Here is a 23480-nt window from a genome sequence, read left to right as displayed (position 1 = left end):
GAGAAGAGAAGTTGGTGTAACGTAAAATGAAAACTACTAAGTAGGTTACAACTTTAATCTTCTGTGGCTGTATTAAACAAAGCTGATTTCTAAAAGGTCAATTAATTATACTTGTTATCTTAGAAAGTTACTTTTTTTGTTAAAAAAATTGGAATAAAAAAGAAGAATAACTTTATGAGATAATAAGTAGTATTAGTTGATTGATTAAATTCGGCAAAATGGTATATTTATTTTATAATTGAATGTATATTTACTTGCTTATTTTGTAACAAGAGTATATATATATCGAACTTTTATGTGAGAGGTATATCTGCTCTAAATCGCAAAGTTGAGGGATATATTTTGCACCTTTGCCCTATAAATAAAGTAATTATTAATTACTAATAATCTTATGTAAAGAGAAATTGTGGTTTAGAAGGGAGGAAAAAGGTGTAAGTGTTTATTGACCATTAAAGGAATCTGCGTCTCTCAACTAACCTTCTAAACTCAGCTTCCGTTATTCTCTCTCCCTTCATTATTTCTCTCTCTTGTCTCCCAACTATATTAACGTTTGCATTTATGTAACGTTAGTTTGGCTAGACACATATGAAATTTGAGAAAGAATGTTGTTTTTTTTAAAAAGTTTGTGATTTTTAAACATGACCTGAGATTTCATGGCTATAAAACGTGTGACTAAGAGTTAAATGAGGATACTGCAATCAAATTGTGATGCTATTATTTTTTTTAAAATTATATTTAATTATTTTATAGGAACTATTTCTCCAGTCTCTTTTATCTATCACTTTAACTAAAAAAAATATTTCAACTTGAATTACTTATTAGTTTAGAAAATAAGAACTTTTTTGGTCATTTCACCTTACTATTCCAACATCAATAAAATTATTGATTACTCATTAAGGAAGGGCGATAGGAATTTAAAGATCTTGAAATTTTAGTCAATACGACGTTATTACCTACACATGCTTGCAGATTTTCACTCAAAAACAGGTGTATCTGCAAGTTTCAAAAACTAAATACTTTACTCAAAGGTGGAAAGTTTGCTTCATCACTTGGACATCAGATTAAACTTAATTTGTCTAGGGCTGACATGGCATAGCCACCTGTGCATGTCTGTCAATGTAGCATGCTATTAGCGGGGCGGATCTAGGATTTATAGTTTATGATTTCTTACAATGACCTCAAGTTAATGTAAAGTTAATTATATATTTATAAATATTTAGTGAATGTCTGAATAAAAGTTATTGAGTTCCTGTGAACCCGTAGAATATATGTTAAATCCTCCACTTCTTAGTAGAATGTTACGTGACTTCTCATGGGACCTTCGATTGTCTATTTCATTTAGTAAACATTAGTTTAGTCATTTTGGCTGAGAAAAAACATAAACTAAATGACCATTTGAAAAATGAACTCGAACAAATATGAAAGGAATATATTTAGCCATTTTTCAGTGGCATATCCCATGAGCTTTGGGTTCATCTGAAGTTTTGAACTTATAGATTTTGGCTTAGGCAATGCATATGTGTTAATAAAATTATTAAGTACGTACAAATGATAGATACCCAATCCAATAAATTTAGTGGTTGTAGACTTACGAATGTACCCAAAGATTCAAATCATATATCTGTCTCTACATTAATCATGCATGTCTATCTATACACATAAATAAATTAAGTCAATAAGGCCATCCATATAATTTTTCTTGTGTAAAAAGACTAGTATGATGGGTGAAAAAGTTTTAAAGGAAAAACGAAAGAGCATATACATAAACAAAAGGGAAACTAAAAATAGTTAGAAGAACCCAATTCAAGAAGTTAAGTCAATCTTCTAGGATCAGTAATATTAATCCTCCAATGTTCATCTTTTAATCCCAAATCTTCTGCCTTCTTTCTACTCCAATATAACTCTGTTTTCCTCTGACTTGTCAACCCACAAAATTTCTGTAACTTCTCGTCCATGGCATCATGTAATTTCCACCATGTCTTATGTGCGACATCACTAGCATAAACACGTAAATAACCAACGTCCCAATTACAATCATAGTCCCTGTAACATACCCATGGCTTTAACCCGAGATAATGTATCGCATACAGTTGTGGAGGATCTGCTTTGAATAATTGGTTCTTAGCACTAACCTCATTCAAATTTTCGAAATTCTTAAAATAGTTTACTCTTCTAGGCAACCTATGCCACCACACAAATATTTCATTAAGAAAACCTTGGTCACCTCCGTTATATGAAATAATGTCTTTTGTACTTTGCATGAAGATGTTGAAGGTGCAATTTGATGGCTCGATCACCATTACTCCAGAATTGAAGATTGATCCAGCATTCCCTGTAACATTGAAAAACCATTTACTCATTTAGTATATCAACAGTCTGATATATACTTCCTCTGATTCGATTGTGTTTTCTACTTCCCTATATTTCAAAAAGAACGTCACTTTTTATAGTTAATAAGCTTTTTATTTTAACATTGTTTACCCTTAATAACACCCTGAAGGCATGACATGAATGAAACTGCCAGATTCAAAAGGTATATTCAGTAGTCTACTATTATATATACTTTTAGTTTTAAAACTCAAAATTCAAAATTCACTTTTATATTATATCTTAAATTTCAAAGACATATTTGAAGTAAAAGTTATATGTTTCGTATCAAACTAATAGCTAGTTTGGCCAAGCTTTTAGATAGTCAAAAGTGTCTTTTTTTTTTAAATGCTTATTTTAGACAGTTTAGGCGTTTGATCACGTTTTTTCAGAAAGAAAAAGGTCTTTTTTTTTTTTTTTAAATGCTTATTTTAGAGAGTTTAGGCGTTTGGTCATTTAAGCGGTTATTTTTCAAACATTTTTCAGAAAAAAAAAAAAAAAAAAAAAACAGCTTCTCCTCAAAAGCATTTTTTGATGCTTGGTCAAACACAAATTACTGCTCTAATATTAACAAAAATGCTTTTTAAATTGATTAGTTAACTACAAATTGCTATTCTAGAAAAATAATTTTCAAAATACCTTACTTTTGCAAAAAAAAATATTTTTCAGAATAAGCAGATTTTGTAAATTTGACCAAACGGCTGTAAGACACATATTTACACACATATGTATTCCTAGAAAAAAAAGTGCTATACTAAATTACCTGTAGCTGACAATTGAGGAAAATGGAAAAGAAGGTCGATGTTACGAAGAACGATGATATCAGCGTCAATGAAGATGATTTTGTCATAGTCAGTGATTTGCCATAACCTGAACTTGCTATAATTGTATTCATTGTACGAGTTTTTCTCAGCTCTAGTGTTTCTTATCCTCTTTATGAACCGAAGTTTCCACCCGGCTTTGATAAGAGCGTCGCGTTTGGGTTCGGAGATTTTTTCATCAAGGAGAAGGATAAGGTCACGTTTGGTTCCAGTTCGAAGAAGACTCTGAGCTAGTGTTATTGCACCACATACATATATTCCAGATGAATGAAGAATTGTGGCGTAAGCTTCTCTACTTCTTAACTTCGTGCTGACCTCGTTGATTTCTGAAATGATAAATGTTTGTCAAACATTTTATATAAGTCCTCAATTTCACTTGATGTGACGGAGTTTAAGATATGTAAGAAAGTTTCTCATAAATAAACTAAATATACGCATACTATCAATAGTAATTGAGTAGTAGTCAGAGTTTCACATATCTTTTTATTTTTTGTCTATTTTTAAAAGTTTGATCTTTTATATCAATTGGATCCAAACACGTTAAGCAATTAAGGGTAAAAATGGGAAGCTAATTTTTAAATAGTTTCAAACTAGAGAAACGTATGAGTCTTTTTCAATAGAAATGAGAAAGCAGACAAGTAGTCAACTTAATTACTACTAAGAAACTACGACTGAAGAATAAACATGGAATAAAATTATCAGTTGCCCCATGTGATAACGATTTGGTTCAGTGACACACTGATACTATATGTTTTTATATTAATAAGTGATGTTTAACAAAGGACAATTTTGGTGGTTAATTAGTTATTTATAGATAGATCCACCTTTGCCATTAGAAAGAAAACAGAGAAAAATCACTTTGGATCTTATGTTCAAAGTATTTTTTTCTTTTATATAGATTGAAGTTTCTAGTATATGATGAGAGGAGTTGATATGGTTTTTTGCTAAAACGAAGAACGTTTTAAAAAGCAGAAAATTGCGGTAATAAATGTATTTACAGTTGATAAGGTGATAAGTTGAAGAGAGAAAAGGAGTGGGTTGTTGATCATATTGTATTGTATCAACAAAAAGTATAAATCTATTTCATTCATGTGTATTTCATAACAGGCCTTCGCTCTTTTGTAGTTTCTACACACAAGTACCCCATTTGTTTTTCCAAAAAGGACCGTATCCTTTGGTACTTACAAGCAAATAATGCCTTCACTGAAACATCTGACACTAAATTACCAACTTGTAATCAAGTTCCCACCAATAATTATTTATATCTCAATCAATTAGGCTATAACAAAAAAAACTGCTAACAAATTTAGTTTCCAACAATATTAGGTCGATTCCACTCCGATCTGTCAACAACATTTAAGAATAAAATTTTTAACTTCATCTGTACACCGACAGTTATATATCTGACCCCCACTTGGCGCTTTCTTTTATTTTTGAGAATGTATTGTTGATACTACCAACTGTATTATTTGCTAGCAATATATAATCATGTTCTAATTAGTGTCACAAAAATAAAGAAAAGAAGAAATGCAAGTATAATTAAGCAATAAAAATTTTGAAACTGTAACATACCTTTTTCCCTGAGGGACAAAGCCAATTTGCAAGAACCAATTGGCAATGAAACTTTTTGTTCTAACTTAGCCATATTTGGCTCATAATACCACCAATCTCCTTCCCTTCTCTTTAATTCTTTACATCTGAAAATCTCCATCATAGGCCTACACTTACTCAAAAAGATCAATTTCATCTTTCCATTCTTACCCTTTTTTCTCTTCACAGCCAAATTTGCAGCCACAAGATGAACTTGTAGTCTAAGAACATCTCTTCTCCAGCCTTCTTGTGGATAATTGCATGGTAATTTCACTACTATTATGTCCATGTAACTATAGCTATAGAAAGGTGGCATTGGTATCTCTGGACATGTTTGTCGATCATCCATCTCTTCTAATTCCTCATATACCTGTCCTGGAAATAAAGGTGGCAAAATCAATTCATCTTTTAGTAACTCGTCTAACCCGTTCAAGTCTAAAGGGAGGGATTATGACTAACTTGTTAGCTTGAATCAATAGGTTTGAAGTCGAAATGACCAATCAAAATATTGGGCCAAAACAAATCAAATATTGTGATACAACATGTCAAAATGCAACATCCCAAATTAAACATCAAAATTGAAGATATGAATGATGTAACTCTGGAAGACCTTAAGCTAATAATTCAAGAAAATACATTAACTTTCACCTTTTTTTTTTGCAAAAATTAAAATAAAAAAGGAAGGGACATCGGATTATATTGGGCAAGTCCGATTATGACCTGTTATTTGACCCAACATAATCCATTTTGACGTAATCAAACTTTAGATGAGTAATTGAATTATTACCCCTTTACTGATTTGATCAGTTTAAGTTTGACCCAATTCGCCCATTTGCCACATACTTTACCTGGAAACAAGTCATTCCATTCCAACAACTCTGAAACCTTCTGGAATTGTACTGTTATTATCTGCCCATGGACTCTCCATTCACTAACATGTTCCCCTTCCATATTCACCATTCCTATCTTCATTCCTCTCCCCATTATTTCATTCACAAAACTTGGCTTTTTGTGTTTCACCATTTTCTTCAATATTGCCTTTGTCTCATTCCCAATTGATTCTTCTAATAATGCGTTCATCTTTATACCTGCAGCTTCCACCTTCACAATACAAGAAAATACTTCAAGGCTATTTTTCTCTTTTCAAAAAGATAAACTTGTTTTACTATCATACCATCGCTAATTTCCTATGGAATTTAGCTCGTTGATAACTTTTTCTACGGATTTTTCATCAGAAATCCCTTATGAACTAGCCAAATTCCAACAAGACGTCCGTCAAATATTAGCGATTTTACCTTTTTGAACTGAAAAAAAAAAAAGGTCACTTACCTTGTGATGACATTGGCACAGTGTGCATTTAATAGGAGATGTTGAATATTCGTGATAAACAGAAGATAATTGCCAGTGAAGAAGGGCAGCATAAGCAACTAAAAAACAGACCAAGAAAACTAAGTTGATTTTGATTATCAAAGCCTTTGAAGGAAGGGACTTCATAATCAACGTTTCCAGAAACCAAAATGCTACTAGTTCAATAGGAATACTCTACAACAGGATTTAATAGCTCATAATAGTGACCGAGTTAGATTTTCACTAAGGAGAGTTAAATCGTTAAAATATAAAAAAAATCATACGAAGAATTTTTATAACATATAACATATTAAAAAATTACGAGTGTCAGCACTACTCATAATTAATTAATTATGAATCTTAAATTATTATTCTTAAAAATAAAATAGGTTACACAAAAGTTAAAATATACTGAGCGTAAAGAATGCATTCTCTGACTAATAATTGTAGCAAACCGAGACAATAATTAATTTGGGTGATTAGCATACTTGGCAGCAATATAAGGGTCGGATCAAAAGAAGGATCTTTTAATACTGTTTACCGTACGCGTTCTGTCTCTTGAAAAAAGAAAAGAAGTTGTATTTAATTATGGAGTGATTATAACAGGCAAAAAGTGTCACGTGCTGAGCTCTTATGTCTATGACAGATCCGCCGACGTTGAAGCTGTAACGCATGCATTTCAGTAGCGAGATTATCTCGACACTTCTTTTGTTTACCTTCTTTAATCTGTACTCCCTCCGTTTTATAAGTGTCACCTTAATAAAAAATACGTATATTAAAAAATTAATAATATAAAATTTATTAAATTACCTTATATAATGAAAATAAATTATTTTTTCTCCTGATTAGCGCATGCACAAGTAGTGAACCTTTTAATATTAAGAATTTAATAATACCAAGTTACTATGTAGCTTTTTCATCATCATTTAGATATTAATTTAACTTGTCTTTTTATCTAAGGGTAAAATTGAAAAAATCTAGCCAATTTATATCTTGATTTCCTAAGATGACACTTATTATGAGATATTTTTTTTAATTAAGGTGATACTTTTGTAATTAAAGTGACACGGGAAATATAATTTCTTTTACATTATTTAAAAAGATAGTAATTACTTAGTCATTAATTCATAAAAATAAGCTTAGTAACCAAAGGAATACGACAAATACACATTAATTGATTAGAAATTGTATAACTTAAATCCATATTATTGATGTGAGATATTTTATGAGTTTTGTCCTTATGTGTATGGATACATCAAGGGAAAACATTTAAGTACAAATGTATGACCAGCAATGATTGTGGCGATGTCTAATATATTCATCCGCCTTTGATCAGAGGTCTCAAATTCGAATCTTAAATGTGAAAAAAAATTTAATTGATTGTTTTTCTGCTTAATAGACCTTAAGTGGCTCGAATACAAATTAGTCGGGGCCAGTACAAATTGAGACACATAGGACTGGATTTTTCCAGCCAAACGCAGACCCATTAGGACAATTATTCCCACTTTTCGGATTTCTTCTGCATTTTCTTTTCGAGATAAAAATTAGGTCACGCAGAAAATAAGTCCATGAACTAGGATAAAAAATGTCCTTCCAAAATCATATGGGCGAAATTGGAAAAAGAATCACAAGGGCAAATAGGGGGCCATTCGCACGAATGCTCCTGTCTCGGGGTGGTCTTTAATTTTTGTCCCTCAAATAGCTGGTATTTAATTTTTGTCCTTCGACACTTTTAAGTAACAAAAAAGTGGTTGAAAATACCCCTGAAATCCAAAAAAAAAAAAATCGGCCTACCCTTATCTATGACCTAATTTCACAATTACATAGAAATTTTGTCTTGTCCGTCATAAGTTTTGTAGGAATTAAGTTATCTGACATAACTTCATTTCTACAAAACTTATGCCGGACGGGCCAAAGTTTCTATAAACTTATGCCGAACAAATGAGTTACTATACAACTTATGTTGGATAACTTCATTTCTATAAAACTTATGCCGGACAAGGCAAAATTTCTATGTAAAATCTCTGATTTCCTAGACCAGTGAATAAGAATACTTTAATCCACAAATTTTAATTAAATAAGAAGCAGAGATAAAAATTAAAGACCAGTCCGTATGAAGGCAATCTGCGCAAAAAATTGGCAAATAGGTGACTCAATATCTGAGCTTGAGCAGTAGTCCAGTTAAATTATGAATAGTCCAAATTGCATCAACCTCTGATACTTTGATTAAAACTTGATGAAGGCCCAATTAATGAAAACTAAAGTATTATGGCCCAATAAATCCTAGGTTCTTATGGCCCAGTAAATCTAGGTCCGAATTCATTTAAAAATAGAGTATTTTGACTCTTGTACTTAGAACTTTGCCACATGAAGTTGAACAAAAAGAGTAATAAGTTTTGTATTTTCTTTAAGAAAAAAAGACCATTCACCTAGTGCCAAATTAAGATAAAATTGACCAAGGAAGTGGGTAAAAGAAGTGAAATTTAAATTTTCACAATTATTTTTATATTAGGGGACCCCATGTCTATGGATCCAACATAAGAAAAAAACTAAAAATATTGAACATGCACAAGTTTTATCCCTTTGTGAATTTAAATAGGTTGAACTCATGGGGAGACACCTAAAGTTGATACGATTTTTCACTTAGATATCTAAACTTAGTGGTGTTCATATTGAACATTTATATTATTAAAATTTATTCCAATTAGACACTTTTTGCTGATTTTAAAATATATAGCCGACCACATCTCAGATTTTGCATTGGAAGCTTCTATAATATACTGTGTTACCTGAATTGTAATGTATTTACTATTTAAACAATTTGTTAGCACTTGTTAGGTGCACCTAAAATTAGTTTGCTCAACTAATAATACTCATTTTGTTTTTCAACTCTATCACTATCGCATAACAATTCTTGGCCTTCACCCCAATCATTTGGCTAATTTACCTTTTCTTCTATCCAACATCAAAGATCATAACGTAACTTTTAATTTCTTCTAACATTGAAAGTAATATATCAAACAACTAAATCTTTTAGCTAACGCAAAATTCACCGTTCCAGGAAAAAACAAAAATCAGAGCAAGCAAATAAATGATTCTGTTTTGGAGACATATAAACTTGGACGGAATGAGGTATTTCTAAGTTGGAAAATAAATACCGGTAATTAACGTGATGGAATCCATATAGCATATGAAGAAATAATAACATTACCATACCATTTCTATTTACCAAAATGTACATAGAGGAGGAAATAAGAAAGGGACATATATAATAGCTACTTCTCTCATGTTCCAAAAATAATGGAGTACAACCATCCTCTATACACAACGATAAATAAATAATAAAATTTGAAGGCCATGTTGATAAAATTCTCTGAGCAAAAACACTAGTGCTATATATACGCGACAAAGGTTCAAGGTAAAAAAGGAAATTAAAAGGGAAAACAAGGAAATAAGGGAAAGAGATCAAGTAAATTTTCTAGGATCAGTAGCATTAATCCTCCAATGTTCATCTTTAAATCCCTTTTTTCCAGCCAACTTCCTATCCCATTCTAGTTCAATTTTCCTCCGCTTTGTCAACCCACAAAATTTCTGCAAGGTCTCATCCATGGAGTCATGAAGCCTCCACCATGTCTTGTGCGCAAGATCACTAGCATAAACACGTTGATCTCCTACGTTCCAGTTACAATCGTAGTCTCTGTAACACACCCACGGCTTTAACCCTAGATAATGTATCGCGTATACTTTTGGAGGATCTGCCCCGAATAGTTGGTTCTTAAGACTGACCTCATTCGAATTATTTGACCAAAAGTTCTTCAAAAAATTAACCCTTCGAGGCAACCTATGCCACCATACAAACACTTCATTAAGGAAACCTTGGTCGCCTCCATTATATGAAACAATCTCTTTTGTACGTTGCATGAACATTTTGAAGGTGCAATTTGATGGCTCGATCACCATTATTCCGGAATTGAAGATTGACGCAGAGTTACCTATAGATGACGGATTCAAAATTTAAATACTAATGAATGGACAATTCGGTATATGCGTATATATATCTAAAAGTTCCTTCAAAATTAAATCAGGAAAATGACTTTGAGGATGGTATAGAGATAGCAAGTTCTATATAAGTACTACCATGCCATGCTGATTGTCTCTTCTCCATCCCCAACATCCCACCCAAGATGCCTTCACCCGATCCACCCCAAATTAAATCTGTACCTCCACCGGCTAACACACTCATGACTTCTGTAGTACTTGCCTATATTATAAGTAAATGAAAATATTTTCTGCTTACTTACAAACAGTAGAAATAAGTAAGAAAATTACTTATTTTCTAGGACAATTCCGTGCAAAATGTTTTCCTTCCTTCCAAACACACCTAAGAGTGAAATAGGAATATTGGAACTAATAATTCTTTTCAAAAATAAACAAAAAAGGAAAGTAAGGCACATAAATTGAAATACTCGACACAGTACGTAGGTGTTACCTGTAGCTGTCATCTGAGGAAAATGGAAAAGAATATCGATGTTGCGAAGAACGATAATGTCCGCATCAATAAAGATGATCTTTTCATAGTTAGTGAGCTGCCATAACCTGAACTTGCTATAATTGTATTCATTGTACGTATTTTTCTCAGCTTTAGGATTTCTTATCCTCTTTATGAACCGGAGTTTCCAGCCAGCTCTAATTAGGGCATCTTGTTTCGGTTCAGAAATACTGTTATCTAGAAGAAGAATAAGGTCCCGTTTGGTTCCGGTTCGAAGAAGACTCTGAGCTAGTGTTATTGCACCACAAACGTATGTTTCTGAGGAATGAAGAACTGTGGCGTAGGCTTCTCTTCGTGCTATTTTTGTGCTGCTTTCGATGTTGGATATATCATAGACTTCGTTGATTTCTGTAATCAAATGTTTGCCAAACATGTTATAAAATTAAAAGTTGGGAGTGAAAATATCAAAAAAGCATGCAAAACAAATACATTAACAGTATACGAATCTACTGAAAGTATAAAGAATTTTATTTAAAAATGTATTTACTATTTGTAGCAGGTAACCTTCCTTATTTTACTAATACTAAAATCCAGGTACATAGGTAATATATAAACATGTGGATTGGGTAGAACCCAATAATTTTAGTCTAACTTTTTTATCTCTTAAAAATATCACTTAATATTTAAAAAAATTAAATTCAAAACTCAATTACTAACACTTGAAAATCATGTTCGAGAATCCAGAACCCATAAGGTTCACATCCTTATTTCGCCTCTGAGTCCAAATCCACTCATTATGAATTGTCTGATAGTGAAAACATTATGCAATAAAGAAGTTAACTCATAGTACTATATATTGAATGCAATTATATGAAAACGAGTTGTATAATAACACTTCATATTTTTCAATCGGTACTTATAGTTGAAAAAAGAGCAATAGATGTAATATTGGAGGTTAGTGAAGTAACAGAAAGCTCCAGCATGTGAACTTAGATATTTTAGTTTGCATCTTATGTTCAATTAATTTATATTATTAGCTTCTTGATTAATTGAAGGGAGCAAAGCTGGTGGCTAGCTCTTATTTTCGTTGACTTTCTAGTTTCTATGAAGAAAAAAGTATAATTGATATCATTTTCGTGCAATTTTCATGACACGCCTTTGCCTATTTTGTATCTCTATTCTACATGCAAAACTGTAAGTAGACACAATTGATGTCTCAAAATCTACCAAACATTTTACTGACTAACAGGATAATGCTTTTCTTCCTCTCTTTGCCACCAAACTCTCAAATCAACCTTCAGTGTAAGAAATATTTTACATTATCACATTATTCAAAAAATATTTATAGGTAAGTCTCCTTAAATTTTAATTTTGAAAGTACGACAGGCTACCTGTTGGCTTGCTACAATAAGTAAAATGATTTGATGGTGTAAAAGTTCCACACACTTGGTGTGTATATAATTACTTAAAACTCATAATTATACCATCGATTGTCTTACAAAAATAGCCAAGTTAGATGTCAGACAATCCTCACCTTGCCAACAACATTTAAGAAGATTATTACAATTAAGTGAGGAGCAAAACATTTGATACGATTATTACACTTAGGTGACGAAAACGTTTGAAAATAATATTACGATTAGGTGAAGAGAAACCACTCAAGAAGATTTTTTTTAAAGGGCTATAAATAATAGTAGTAAAATTTTAGTACCCTCGAACATCCAAGCGCCTGTAGCTCAGTGGATAGAGCGTCTGTTTCCTAAGCAGAAAGTCGTAGGTTCGACCCCTACCTGGCGCGTTATATCTCTTTTTTTCGATTTAACACATTCCAATACTGCTTAAGGATTTAAGTCTCTCACACACTGACCGTGTTATTTCTTATGATAAGTGTAGTCTAAAATGTTATAACGGAAATTTTAATTTTTCGAAAACGTAATGTTTGATGGTTTTACAAGCTAGAATCAACTTCGAGATATCAAGAAAGATAAAGAAAAGAAGAAATCTTGCATTAGCAATTGTAGCAAACAAGTAGTAATATTTGTAAGTGTAACATACCTTTTCCCCAGAGAGGCAAAGCCAAATTACAAGAACCAATTGGCAATGAAACCTTTTGAGCCAATTTCTCCATATCTGTCTTATAATACCACCAATCCCCTTCTTTTTTCTTTAACTCCTCACATCTAAACATATCCACCATAGGCCTACACTTACTCAGGAAAATCAACTTCATTTTCCCATTTTTCAAATCCCTTTTTCCTCTTTTCACAACCAAATTTGCAGCCACAAGATTCACTTGTAGCCTATAAACATCTTTTCCCCACCCTTCTTGTGGATACTTGCATGGTAATTTCACAACTATTATGTCCATGTAACTATAGTTATTGAAATCTGGCATTGGTATTTCTGGACACTCGTTACCATCCATCTCTTCTTCTTCATCTATCCATTCTGGAAATAAGTCTTTCCATTCTAATAAATCCGAAACTTTCTCGAAATTCACTTTGATTATCTGTCCATGGACCTTCCATTCACTAACATCTTCACCTTCCATATTCACCATTCCTATCTTCATTCCTCTCCCCATTTTATTTAAAAAACTTGGCTTTTCGCGCTTCACCATCATCTTCTCTGCCTTTGCTCCATTTTCCATAGCTCGTTCTTCCATAGCTCGTTCTTCTAACACTGCTTTCATCTTTATTCCTCCTTCTCCCTGTTTAAAACAAGAAAAATAAGGAAAAATACTTCATGGGGTTTTTCTCTTTTCAAATAGATGAATCTTGATTTATAACTTTCTTGAACTGAATGAAAAGGAGAACAGATGGTACAAATAAAATGCATTTATGCCGTATCCTACCAAATATCTTAAGTTTACCCTTCCGTATACTTTGGAGTCGTTCGTACCTTTGGTGTTAGCAAATTTGATCATACTTGCTCTTGACTTTGACAAGGATCCAACGTAAATTTGTTCATTAAAATCAAGAGCAAATACAAGACGGTTTGCTAACGACAATGGAATGAATAACCACAAAGCATTATGAAGTGTAAAATTAAGATATTTCGAACAACAAATAAGAACATTGAATTTTTTATCTTTTTAAAAACAAGGAATTTTCACCTTACTCTACAAAGTATCCTAATTTTATCATTTGTTATACCCTGGATTCATTCATACATTTGACATTAGTAAATCGTCTTGTTATACCCTGGTCCAGCACGGTTTCGTCCATTAAAGTCATAAGCGAATACCGGACAGTTCGCTAATGCCACGAATACGAATATCTCCGAAGTATAACGGAGTGTAAAATTAGTATACTTCGAAGTAATTTTTTCTACAAAGAAACAAAAAAAGCTCACCTTACCTTATGATGGCATTCTCTCAATGAACATCTAACAAGGGATGCTGCATATTCATGATAAACAGAAGTTGATGGCTTGAAAAGAATAGCAACATAAGCAATTAAGAAGCAAGCCAAGAAAACCAAGTTGATTTTAATGATCAATGCTTTAGAAGGAAGGGACTTCATAATCATCTTCCCAAGAGAGGAAAAAAATAAAACAGTGTAGAAAGCAATGTGCTAGTTCTGGTGCTATATAAAATGTACACTTTCACTCTCTCTCCAAGCTAAATAATTGTATAGTGAGGAAGTAGAGAGAATATTAAGTTAATCCGAGTGATTAGCTTATATTTAAAAGGGATTTGGCAATTGTTGTTAGAGAGACAGAGAGGAGGCCTAATTATGAAAAGATTAGGGAATAAGTAATTAGAACTACTAGGAAAGCTCCAAGTGTTGTTTCCTTGTCCTTTTAGATTTCCTTCACTTGGAGATCAAAATAAGGGAAGGAGCTTTAAATTGTTTGTCATATGTTTTGAGTGCTGTTTTTAATTATTATTCAGTTTGGGAAAGAGAAAACTATTGTATCCTTAATTATCAAGATAACGAGTTGATAATGACCGTAGAGTCAATTTGTTTTTCTTTAAAGGAAGGGCAAGTCATTGAGTTTAACTTCTATCTCCTTTGATCAGGTCACTAAAAAACGCTATAAATGACTATTTATAAAAGTGGAATTAACAACCTAACAAATGAGATAAATAACCTGCTATAAAAGGTTTAAAATATTCCAAATGATATTACATACATTAAACATGTACTTTTTTGTATGTACATCAGTACATGCATGTGTATTTAATTTTCACTTCATTATTTTTTCTGTTGTCTATATAAATAAACGAATTGTGGTTGTCTCTAATAGAATAGTTTTTAAATTATTTTTAAAATTCATTTACGATATAAATATATCCCCACTTGGTTGAATTCCACTGAGTATGTTGTTGTTTTTACAATATAGATATATAATAGTTTAAAAATTTGTTATAAAATATCTCTATTTCTTATTAATTATTTTTGTATTACCTGCATTGAAATAAGTGTTAAAATTACCGTTACTTTTTATTTTCACTTGTCCAAATAGATACTAGAGTTTTGATACTCTCAATAAAACTAGTTTTTGATCATGTTCATTTATTTTATTATAAAACATCATTAACGTATATATTCAATTGGTATTTCTCACTTTTCTTTTTTCGTCGCAAAAGCAATATTTATTTTTTTTCCATAGAAAATTTGTTACATTGACTAAAAATGAAAAATATCATGATATTAAAGAAGTAAAAAAATGATAAAGATTGATAATATAAGGGTAAAATAGACATTTACGAAAGTCATTTAGGATAAAAGGGGAAGAATGTTTATTGTTTAAAGTTAATTGAAAATTTTGATTTTAACACAATGTTGGGGGATGGAAATGATTTTCACTCGTATACACCAAACTAATCGATGCATGACGTGTTTGTATATTTTTACTTCTCTTATTTAATTAAGATTAGCTAATATATGTTCTCACGTCATTAAATCACTTATGACTTAATCATGATAAATTAATATGGTACATCCGGTACAGATAAATTTTTACAATACCTGTTATAAAATAAAGCATGAAAAGACGATTATTAAAGAAATTTTGAAAATCCACGATTCCAAATAGCTTAACTAAATTGCTAAAAAGCAAAGGCCTTTGCCAACAACTTTTGTAGTTGCCTTGTCAATGTCTTATGAACAAGGAAATGTCGCTTTTAGCTGTTACGAAATCGCAAGGTCGCACCAATACTTGATTTTCTACACATTTTTATAACTTGTACATATGCCATAATAAACAAAAGAAAATTAAGTAAGAAACAGCAATGATCGCCTTTAACAAATGATCATTTTAATAGGCTTTAGGTGGGATAACCACTCCTTACCAAAACAATAGACTGCCACGTCCACCAAACACGAGATATTGGGTAGAAAATCATTGTTGTACACTCAATGTCAACCCTTTCAATAATTACATGAATATTACTCTATCTCATAACAGGACACCCAATACTGGAACTAATAAGCACCATACCCTTGTTATCTATCATCTTTCTTTTCCTTTTTTTAATCACAAAGGAAATTATCGAAATTACGTTGTTAACAACATCGTAAACTATGTTAATGGAAAGAACATAGTAGTTGCGGATGAGCTAAATATTCTCTCTTTTAGGTACATAGTCTAGCTAGCTTCAATATCATTCATTTTTAGAAGTAAAACGTAGGCTTGCAAGTCTTTTTTGGCAAAGCCAAAAAAGTGCAATGACATTTTGACTACACCACAAAATTTTCCGTTTCAAAAGGCTTCTGACAACACAATTATCACAAAAACTTTTTTTTCCAGAGAGAAGTTTGAAAAGGTAAAATGGACATGAAAAGGTCAAAAGACTGACCAGAATGAAAAGAAAAACAAGAGAGTCCAATTATTAGCCGCGATCTCTTGATGGCATTTGTCATCAAATCTAGATGTCAAAAATGTAACCTTCAAAGTGATATAAAAGGGAAAATTCGCAGGAATGTCCTTTTGGGGTGGTCTTTAATTTTTGGCCCTCAAATTGTAGTCTTTAATTTTTATCCTTCGCTTAATAGTCTTTAATTTTTATCCTTCGCTTAATACCATAAAGCTTGGGATTTGAATTCCGACTAAGTCAAGTCTAATACCATGAGGTTTGGAGTTCAAACCCCGGCTAAGTCAAGAAAAAAAAAAATCGTAAGGCAGAATTTTATAACAAATTTAGGCCTATTCGGACCAAAGTTAAGCCTGCAAACAGAATTTTGCCTACTTCAGGCAGAATTTCAAACTCTACCTAAAACTCTACTTTCGGTAGAGTTCTGGCAAAACTCTACCTTAAGGCAGAATTTTACCTTACCTTAAGGCGGAATTCGCCTTAAGGCAGAGTTTTGCCTGCGAAATTTGAAGGCAAAATTCTACCTCAAAAGAGAGAGTTTCGCAGGCAAAACTCTGCCTTGCTGATCCAAGTTCTACCTGACAAAATTATTTTAAATTTTTGACTGAACGGAGGTTCGAACCCGGAACCTAGGAGTTTTAGGCGAAAGCCAAAAATTAAAGACCAACAATTTGAGGGACAAAAATTAAAGACCACTGCATTTGAGAGGTACTCCGCACAAAAAAATATAAAAGGCTTCTGCAAATAAGGCCGGCACATTCATCAGATTGTTCATTACTATATCATCACTATAATTCCAGAAGAGACCTTAATTCAGCCTCCAATTATTTTTACACCATCAGCATCAGCAGTTAGGTGGTCAAATTGACATTTCTTTACAGATCAGTGTGCTCAAATATGTGGTCTACTTATTTTTAACGCTCTAGCATGACTCACAAGTCAAGACGGATGACACTGGACAGAATAAACAAAATGATGCACCAAAAATCAAGAATAATTGGTTACACAGCTAGTGGTTCTTAAATATAATCTTAATAAGGAACCGACGAGCACATTTTTAAAAATTTACATTTTTAAAAATTTCGTCCCAAACTCGGGGCACCATGAGAGGAGGGGGGGGGGGGGTCCATATGTGTTATCACTTGTTCACACTCAAATAAAATGGGAGGTGACAGTGTGCAAAGCATCTTCCGTAATGTAAAATCACTGCACTGCTATTTGAGATATGATTAAAATTCAGCCACTCATCAGGATGACTTCCTAGTTCCTTAAGTATGAAGTAGTGAATGCATTACCAGCAAAATTTACCTCATCAATGGATGGAAGTTATGGTAGACGAGTCAAACATAATTCAACAACTCAAACTGTGCAATGTACAGATGACACCAAGTAAATTATGCCTCTGGTTACCAATTCATTGACTTTTAATGTACAACATGTTAGATATTACCCCATTAAATTTTCAAGCAAAATTTGATCCTTGATGTATCTTTAAGTTATTCCAGCAGTACCTGAACATAGCAAGTCATTAGTAAATGCTTCTAGAAATTACTAATAATAAAACAAGTCAGAGGGAGAAAGCATACGGAGCTTAACTATTTGGATTTTTCTGGTCGGCCAAGTGCAAAGGAGAATGTGAACCTGCCTGTATTTTGATTTGTTTCAAACATAAGTTGCTTCCAAGAAATTCATGCTTTTGTGACATCTTGAATGTGCTGTGAATGGCTTTTACCGGGGGGAATAAAGATAAGGTCCTCCCAGCCAGAATTTCTCTGACTTATCTGCCACAGGAAATACAAAGTTAAGAGAAGTAACTGAGAGAAAAAAATGGAGGGTGTTCCATGTCGGAATACTGTTGCTTTTGCTTAAACAAAGGATAGAATAGAAAAGCTTTAGGATATTACACAGAAAACATTTCATCTATGCACTGTTTGATACTATTCAAACTTGGGGATGAGCTTCATCCCTTTTAATTTTCATTTCTGCACTTGCCTTTGTGTTTTCATTTCACAGTTCTTCCTTTCAATTTCCAGCAAGGAACCATTTAACAATGGGCAAACATCTTTTGACGGTATGAACTGCTGGTGTAATTTTTTAGTCTTTTCCTCATCCCTTTGACAAAAGGAAGGGGAGTGGTTAAAGCTGGTAGATTAGTCTTAATTTCCATGTCTTCTGGTTCACTCATTATGTTACTTTCACTGAAATGAATAACTATGGTATCAATTCCCCAACAAGTTTCGGACCGAGATGTAATTGATATGACATCAATTATAATTCTGAACTCAGGGGTGGGGAAGTTCATCTTTACAGGGTGTAACAACAACAACAACAACAACATACTCAGCGTAGTCCCACAAGTGGGGTCTGAGGAGGGTAGAGTGTACGAAGACCTTACCCCTACCTTGGGAGGTAGAGAGGCTGTTTCCGATAGACATCTTTACAAGGTGTAATGCCAGAACAAATGTTATTGGTGCCAACAGAAGCAATGAGACTAAGAATTCAAAGTATAATCAACCTTTTAAAATGTAAATACTAATAAGATATGAAATGTCCGAGCACCTACCTCCATTTTTTTCAGGACATCTTCCAAAGTCCCTACCTGTTGATGAGGAAAAAGAATATTAGTAAGTCAACATTAGTTGCTATAGTGTCTTGTTATAATGGCAGATCAGATGACAAATAACACTTGACGAATACAGAAAAGGCAGCAAGTCTTGTCCTTTCATGGACAAGCCCCTATGATAGTCCTACAGGAATCTTTAGAAAGGAAAAGAAACACTATTCTTTTGATAACTTAGAAAAAAACTATTGCCAGTAAGAGGATGGGCAAGATAATTTTTACATACAAAAGGTTTTATACATCAAAGTATTAATGTACTTGGCATTCATCAAACCTCCTTCAGGGTTCTTAACTCCATTTCCTTCTCATAATTGAAGTAAGAAATTTTGCATTAACATGATAATTAACTAGAGAGACTTAGATCTATTTTTCATGTTATTACTTGAAAAATGGACTTTCAACCATAATCTCTCCATTACATGCAAAATTTACTATGGACTCTCCAAGTGAAACCTGTTGACATAAATCCAAATTTTGAAATTCTCTCCACACCTTCAGTTTAGAAAGAACTGTTCCTGCAATTTTACTTCTATCTGCATGCCCCAAATGAAAAAAGTGAAAGACATGGACACACTTATGGAAGTGGACAGTGCAGGAAGTGAAGGCCAGATTAATCCTCCGTGACGCGAACTATGCATAATTAGGAGCATCTTTCAAGATGTCAGACAATGCTAGACTTAATAAAAGAGAGATTACCGCCAATGAGATTTACTCCAAGACACTTGTAAGAAAAAATACTTACTCAGAGACATTTTATATTCACCTTAAACATGTTTGACCATCCTATAACTATCTGCATGCCGTATTGGAAAGCAAACAGAAAGCAAAAGTGATTATGATACCATAATGTGCTGAGAGACACCAGATCCTCTAGATGCCCTTGACAATATCTCCTTTTCTATATCCTCCTGCATACCAAAATATGAACCCAAATGATAACCATCATAAAAATATAATCACATCTGATTTCTTTTTTCTTCTGACTAGCTACATTTCAAGATATTAAACCAGCATACCTTTCGGAAATATATTGGACAGTATCGTCTGTTTCTCTTTTTCACAACTAGGAGGTCTGACTGCACAAGGGAAAAAAGCTAAAGAAGTAAGCGGAGTTTAACAATATTCAGTACAGTCCACCCCCAACATATAAAATTTCCAGCAAAAACTTTCCAGTGAGTGAAAGTTCATAAAATTCTAAAACATACACAGAGAGAGTATATAATGTTCACAGGTTTTCTTGCATACAGTCGGAAAAGAAGTTTATACGGTACCTGGAAAACAGGGACTCCATCAAATCCAGTCTTTACATCAGAAGCTTTTAACTGTCACAGAAAAAGTCAAATGTTAAAGCGAACAGATTTTCTAATAAGCACGCATTAAAATAACATGTTTAGCCAAAGAGGTATATTATTTAGGAAGAGGAGACAAGAGGTTGGGTGGCAATGGAGGTGCTGCAATTAGTAATCTTTGTGTCATCTTCAAGGCTAGTGAGCAAGAGCGTATGTACAAGGCAAGTTGGTAATCCAAGTTCAAATTTCGGAAAGACATCCATTTTGGAAAATTGTTATTTACCAGAAAAAAGAAAATATAAGGGCAAGTTAGTGAAACTCAGAATTGGTGGGCTGCAACCAATTCTACTACATCTGGTCATTAGTTTGAACTACATGCCAGTGTACTTTCACGTGAAACTATCACATGTAGATGAATATACAGCATAACTTTACTTGCACAACTGGAAGAGACATCCTGTGCAATTTTACTGCATTCAGTTAAAACTACAAGGATACCCAACCAAAACTTAAGGAAGACCAACGAGGATAACAACCTCCATTGCATTCTTAATTTGAACAGGATCTGGCAAAAACCGAAATGCGATTCCTTCAACCTTCAACATGTAAACCTGCAAGTTGATACAAAAAGAAAGTATGTGTAACCAATCAAAATATGGGGCTGATGCCTAGCAACACCTTTAAGAACAAATGGAAAAAACATAACATTAGAAATTCTTGGACATACAGATAACTGCAACTAATTGCAATAGATTACTTAACCTAAACTGAACCTGTTAAGTAAGGAGAAAAACGGCTTCCATTCTTAAGTTAGGCTTCAACTATTCCCTTTTAACTTAATAACAGAAGAGGAGATATTAAAGAGGACAAAGCAGAACCTGAGGCTCAAAACCATATGAAATGATCCCTTTTTTATCGTGGATGAAAACAAGATGCGAAATGTTCCAATAATGCATACACCTTAATGAACAAATCACTAAAAAGAAAAGGAAAGGGAAGTGGCTCAGTGAATTCTCAAATATGCACAGACCTAGATCGAATTTATACATAAAAGTAAATCACCAGTAGCTTGTCTGACTTTCCACCAATCAACCTTGATGAGCACCAGAGACAAATTTTCTCCATCACTAATACCATAATATATTACCAGACACTCTCAGGGTCATAAAATTTCACTAAAGTTCAAACCTTTAACCAAGATAATGGCTTCTCAGTAGAATAAATTGGCCTTTTCCTTGTCTTTGATTCCTGTTACTACATGTAGTTTCTTGTGCTTTGGTATCGCATTATTTGGCTGTTGTTATTGTTTCTTTTTTCCTGAATGCTATGTAATGCTTTCCATACCTCTTTAATTCTGTATTTTCTTTTTCTAACTGTTTTGATGTGCGATACTTGAGCCGAGGGTCTTTTGGAAACAATCTCTCTACCTCAAGGAGGTAGGGGTAAGGTCTGCATACACTCTACCCTCCCCAAACCCCACTTGTGGGATTACACTGGGTATGTTGTTATCTTAAAGTTTGCAATCTTTTTCCATTGAATCTACTAACTTTTAAGTTCTTTAAATTAAAAACTACCAAAGCAGATATATCTTAGAAAGAAAAATTCAAAGCAAAAGGAAACAAAAACATTCACCTGATCAAGTGTCAACGGAACAACCTTAGCTCCACCTCTCACTTCCTTCTTCCGCAACCGTACCTGAAAAACCTTCACATGTTCATTTCTCCGCACCACTCGTGTTTCAAAAAAACTATATCAATTACTCATAAACTACACCTCAATCCCAAACTAATAAGGTCAACATTATAAGTCTTTCTGTATCTGCTCCACTCTATTCAGGTCCATTACATTCCAATACTAAATAACTTGTCCTCTAAGGCAATCTCATCTTCCAATGCTAAATACTACTCCCTCCGTTTCAATTTGTTTATCTTACTTCCCTTTTTAGTCCTTTTAAAAAAGAATGCAACTTTCTATATTTACTAACTTTTTAAACCCAACATCCTACATGGCATATTCAAGACCACAAGATTCAAGAGTCTTCTTAAATTTTCTTAAACTCCATGCCGAGTTAAACTAAGACAAACAAATTGAAGCGGGGGGTAGTAAATAATATCTCATATATCAATCATCTTTAACTTGGTTTTGCTCTTTTGGGCTAGTTTACAACTTCTCTCTTCTTCTGTATAACAAATATTCTATTCGCATTCTTCTACATAACAAAAATTCAATTCAATAAAATGAAGTATAACCTGAGCAAGAAATGCTTCGGCGTCCTCTTTACGGAAACACAATAATCCAATTGATTTAGCACTATTAGGGTCCGAAATAAGGACAAACTCATTATTAGAATTGCTAACAGTATATACACAAGTTCCAGCTAATGTCTTCGCCACATAACCCGAACTCAAACCGGCAACCTTCTCTTGACGCTGTTGCGAAACCGAAGCAAACGGAAGATAAGAGTTCGCCGGAAACGAACAACTCTGCCCTACCGCCGCCGCCGGAAACGGTTGCTGAATAAAACCGTCGGCGAGCCGTTTAGCTTCGGCACCGAGCCGTTTCGCTTCGGTACCGAGGCGGGACACGTGTTGGTGGATGAAGGTGGAAAGGGAGAGGAGTGGACTAGTGGAAGGTCCGAATCCGGTTGAGGGTTTGGACTCCATTGTTTGTTCACTGAGAGAGAGAGAGAGGGAGGAATGGAATTCGGAGAAGAAAGGCTGAATATTTTTCAAATTTGGGCTTTAGTTAGTTGGACTTGGGTTCATCATTAGGTCCAATTGTAATTGGATAGTATGTAGGGTTATTTGCACTTTTGTCCCTATTTTGTGCTGGTCTTTAATTTTTGTTCCTCAAACAAACAACTTTTTTGGGGGACATTAGTATCTATTTTCGCATCATAATATACCACACTTTTAATAATCTTTTAATTGGCTAGGTATAAATTTGATTTTGAAGGGAAAAAATTAAAGACCAGCCCATTTGAAGGACAATTAGTGCAATTTCTTCCTATCAAGCCTCCTTGTAGCCTGTAGGGATCAAATGTCGTTTATTCTTTCGTCCAAAAAAGTAATACATTACCCCAAAGTGCAAAACATTTGATCATATCCATGCCCCTTCTGTTGTGTAGCTCCAGGCA

The 23480-nt window shown here is 33.4% G+C and overlaps 3 protein-coding genes and 1 non-coding gene across 6 annotated transcripts; 1 reads left to right on the top strand and 3 right to left on the bottom strand.

Annotated features, from left to right (window-relative positions):
- Nucleotides 1-1556: 1556 nt before the first annotated feature.
- LOC132033372 (UDP-glucuronate:xylan alpha-glucuronosyltransferase 2-like) lies at nt 1557-6618 on the bottom strand. The gene is made up of 5 exons (XM_059423329.1): nt 6108-6618; nt 5627-5879; nt 4761-5153; nt 3131-3514; nt 1557-2332 (listed from the first exon to the last, which is right to left on the bottom strand). Exons 1-5 carry the CDS (start codon nt 6270-6272, stop codon nt 1812-1814), a joined length of 1716 nt encoding a protein of 571 aa, XP_059279312.1. The 5' UTR covers nt 6273-6618; the 3' UTR covers nt 1557-1811.
- A 2698-nt stretch (nt 6619-9316) lies between these two features.
- LOC132033371 (UDP-glucuronate:xylan alpha-glucuronosyltransferase 2) lies at nt 9317-14493 on the bottom strand. 2 transcript variants are annotated; one of them, XM_059423327.1, is made up of 4 exons: nt 13974-14493; nt 12670-13324; nt 10615-11022; nt 9317-10117 (listed from the first exon to the last, which is right to left on the bottom strand). In XM_059423327.1, exons 1-4 carry the CDS (start codon nt 14142-14144, stop codon nt 9591-9593), a joined length of 1761 nt encoding a protein of 586 aa, XP_059279310.1. In that variant the 5' UTR covers nt 14145-14493; the 3' UTR covers nt 9317-9590. The 2 variants fall into 2 exon arrangements, with proteins under 2 accessions (XP_059279310.1, XP_059279311.1); XM_059423328.1 differs by having other exon boundaries at nt 13969-14107.
- TRNAR-CCU (transfer RNA arginine (anticodon CCU)) lies at nt 12340-12412 on the top strand. Its single transcript has one exon. It is a non-coding gene; the product is annotated as a tRNA-Arg (tRNA).
- A 3222-nt stretch (nt 14494-17715) lies between the features above and the next one.
- Nucleotides 17716-23065, bottom strand: LOC132033370 (protein TIC 22, chloroplastic). Of its 2 annotated transcripts, none has more exons than XM_059423326.1 (9): nt 22594-23065; nt 21977-22039; nt 20881-20955; nt 20327-20377; nt 20072-20131; nt 19898-19963; nt 18999-19034; nt 18022-18216; nt 17716-17946 (listed from the first exon to the last, which is right to left on the bottom strand). In XM_059423326.1, exons 1-8 carry the CDS (start codon nt 23005-23007, stop codon nt 18124-18126), a joined length of 858 nt encoding a protein of 285 aa, XP_059279309.1. In that variant the 5' UTR covers nt 23008-23065; the 3' UTR covers nt 17716-17946; nt 18022-18123. The 2 variants fall into 2 exon arrangements, with proteins under 2 accessions (XP_059279309.1, XP_059279308.1); XM_059423325.1 differs by having other exon boundaries at nt 18032-18216; nt 22594-23064.
- Between the last annotated feature and the right edge of the window lie 415 nt (nt 23066-23480).

This window comes from Lycium ferocissimum, chromosome 10, assembly GCF_029784015.1.
Source record: "Lycium ferocissimum isolate CSIRO_LF1 chromosome 10, AGI_CSIRO_Lferr_CH_V1, whole genome shotgun sequence".
Taxonomy (NCBI): Eukaryota; Viridiplantae; Streptophyta; class Magnoliopsida; order Solanales; family Solanaceae; genus Lycium; species Lycium ferocissimum.
The sequence above is the reverse complement of the archived record's forward strand: the minus strand, read 5'-3'. Positions and strand labels throughout refer to the sequence as shown.

Bases quoted from the DNA above. Each gene is read 5' to 3' on its own strand.
- LOC132033372 (XM_059423329.1), bottom strand. From the start codon at position 6,272: ATGAAGTCCCTTCCTTCAAAGGCTTTGATAATCAAAATCAACTTAGTT. The intron at 5,154-5,626 runs GTAAAGTATGTG...CTTTATTTCCAG, and splicing joins ATGGAATGACTTGTTTCCAG to GACAGGTATATGAGGAATTA. The intron at 2,333-3,130 runs GTAATTTAGTAT...TCAATGTTACAG, and splicing joins TCCTCAATTGTCAGCTACAG to GGAATGCTGGATCAATCTTC.
- LOC132033371 (XM_059423327.1), bottom strand. From the start codon at position 14,144: ATGATTATGAAGTCCCTTCCTTCTAAAGCATTGATCATTAAAATCAAC. The intron at 13,325-13,973 runs GTAAGGTGAGCT...TGTTTTAAACAG, and splicing joins TGAGAGAATGCCATCATAAG to GGAGAAGGAGGAATAAAGAT. The intron at 11,023-12,669 runs GTATGTTACACT...ATTTGATTACAG, and splicing joins TTTGCCTCTCTGGGGAAAAG to AAATCAACGAAGTCTATGAT.
- LOC132033370 (XM_059423326.1), bottom strand. From the start codon at position 23,007: ATGGAGTCCAAACCCTCAACCGGATTCGGACCTTCCACTAGTCCACTC. The intron at 22,040-22,593 runs GTTATACTTCAT...AAGGTTTTTCAG, and splicing joins CCGAAGCATTTCTTGCTCAG to GTACGGTTGCGGAAGAAGGA. The intron at 20,132-20,326 runs GTACCGTATAAA...TCCCTTGTGCAG, and splicing joins ATGGAGTCCCTGTTTTCCAG to TCAGACCTCCTAGTTGTGAA.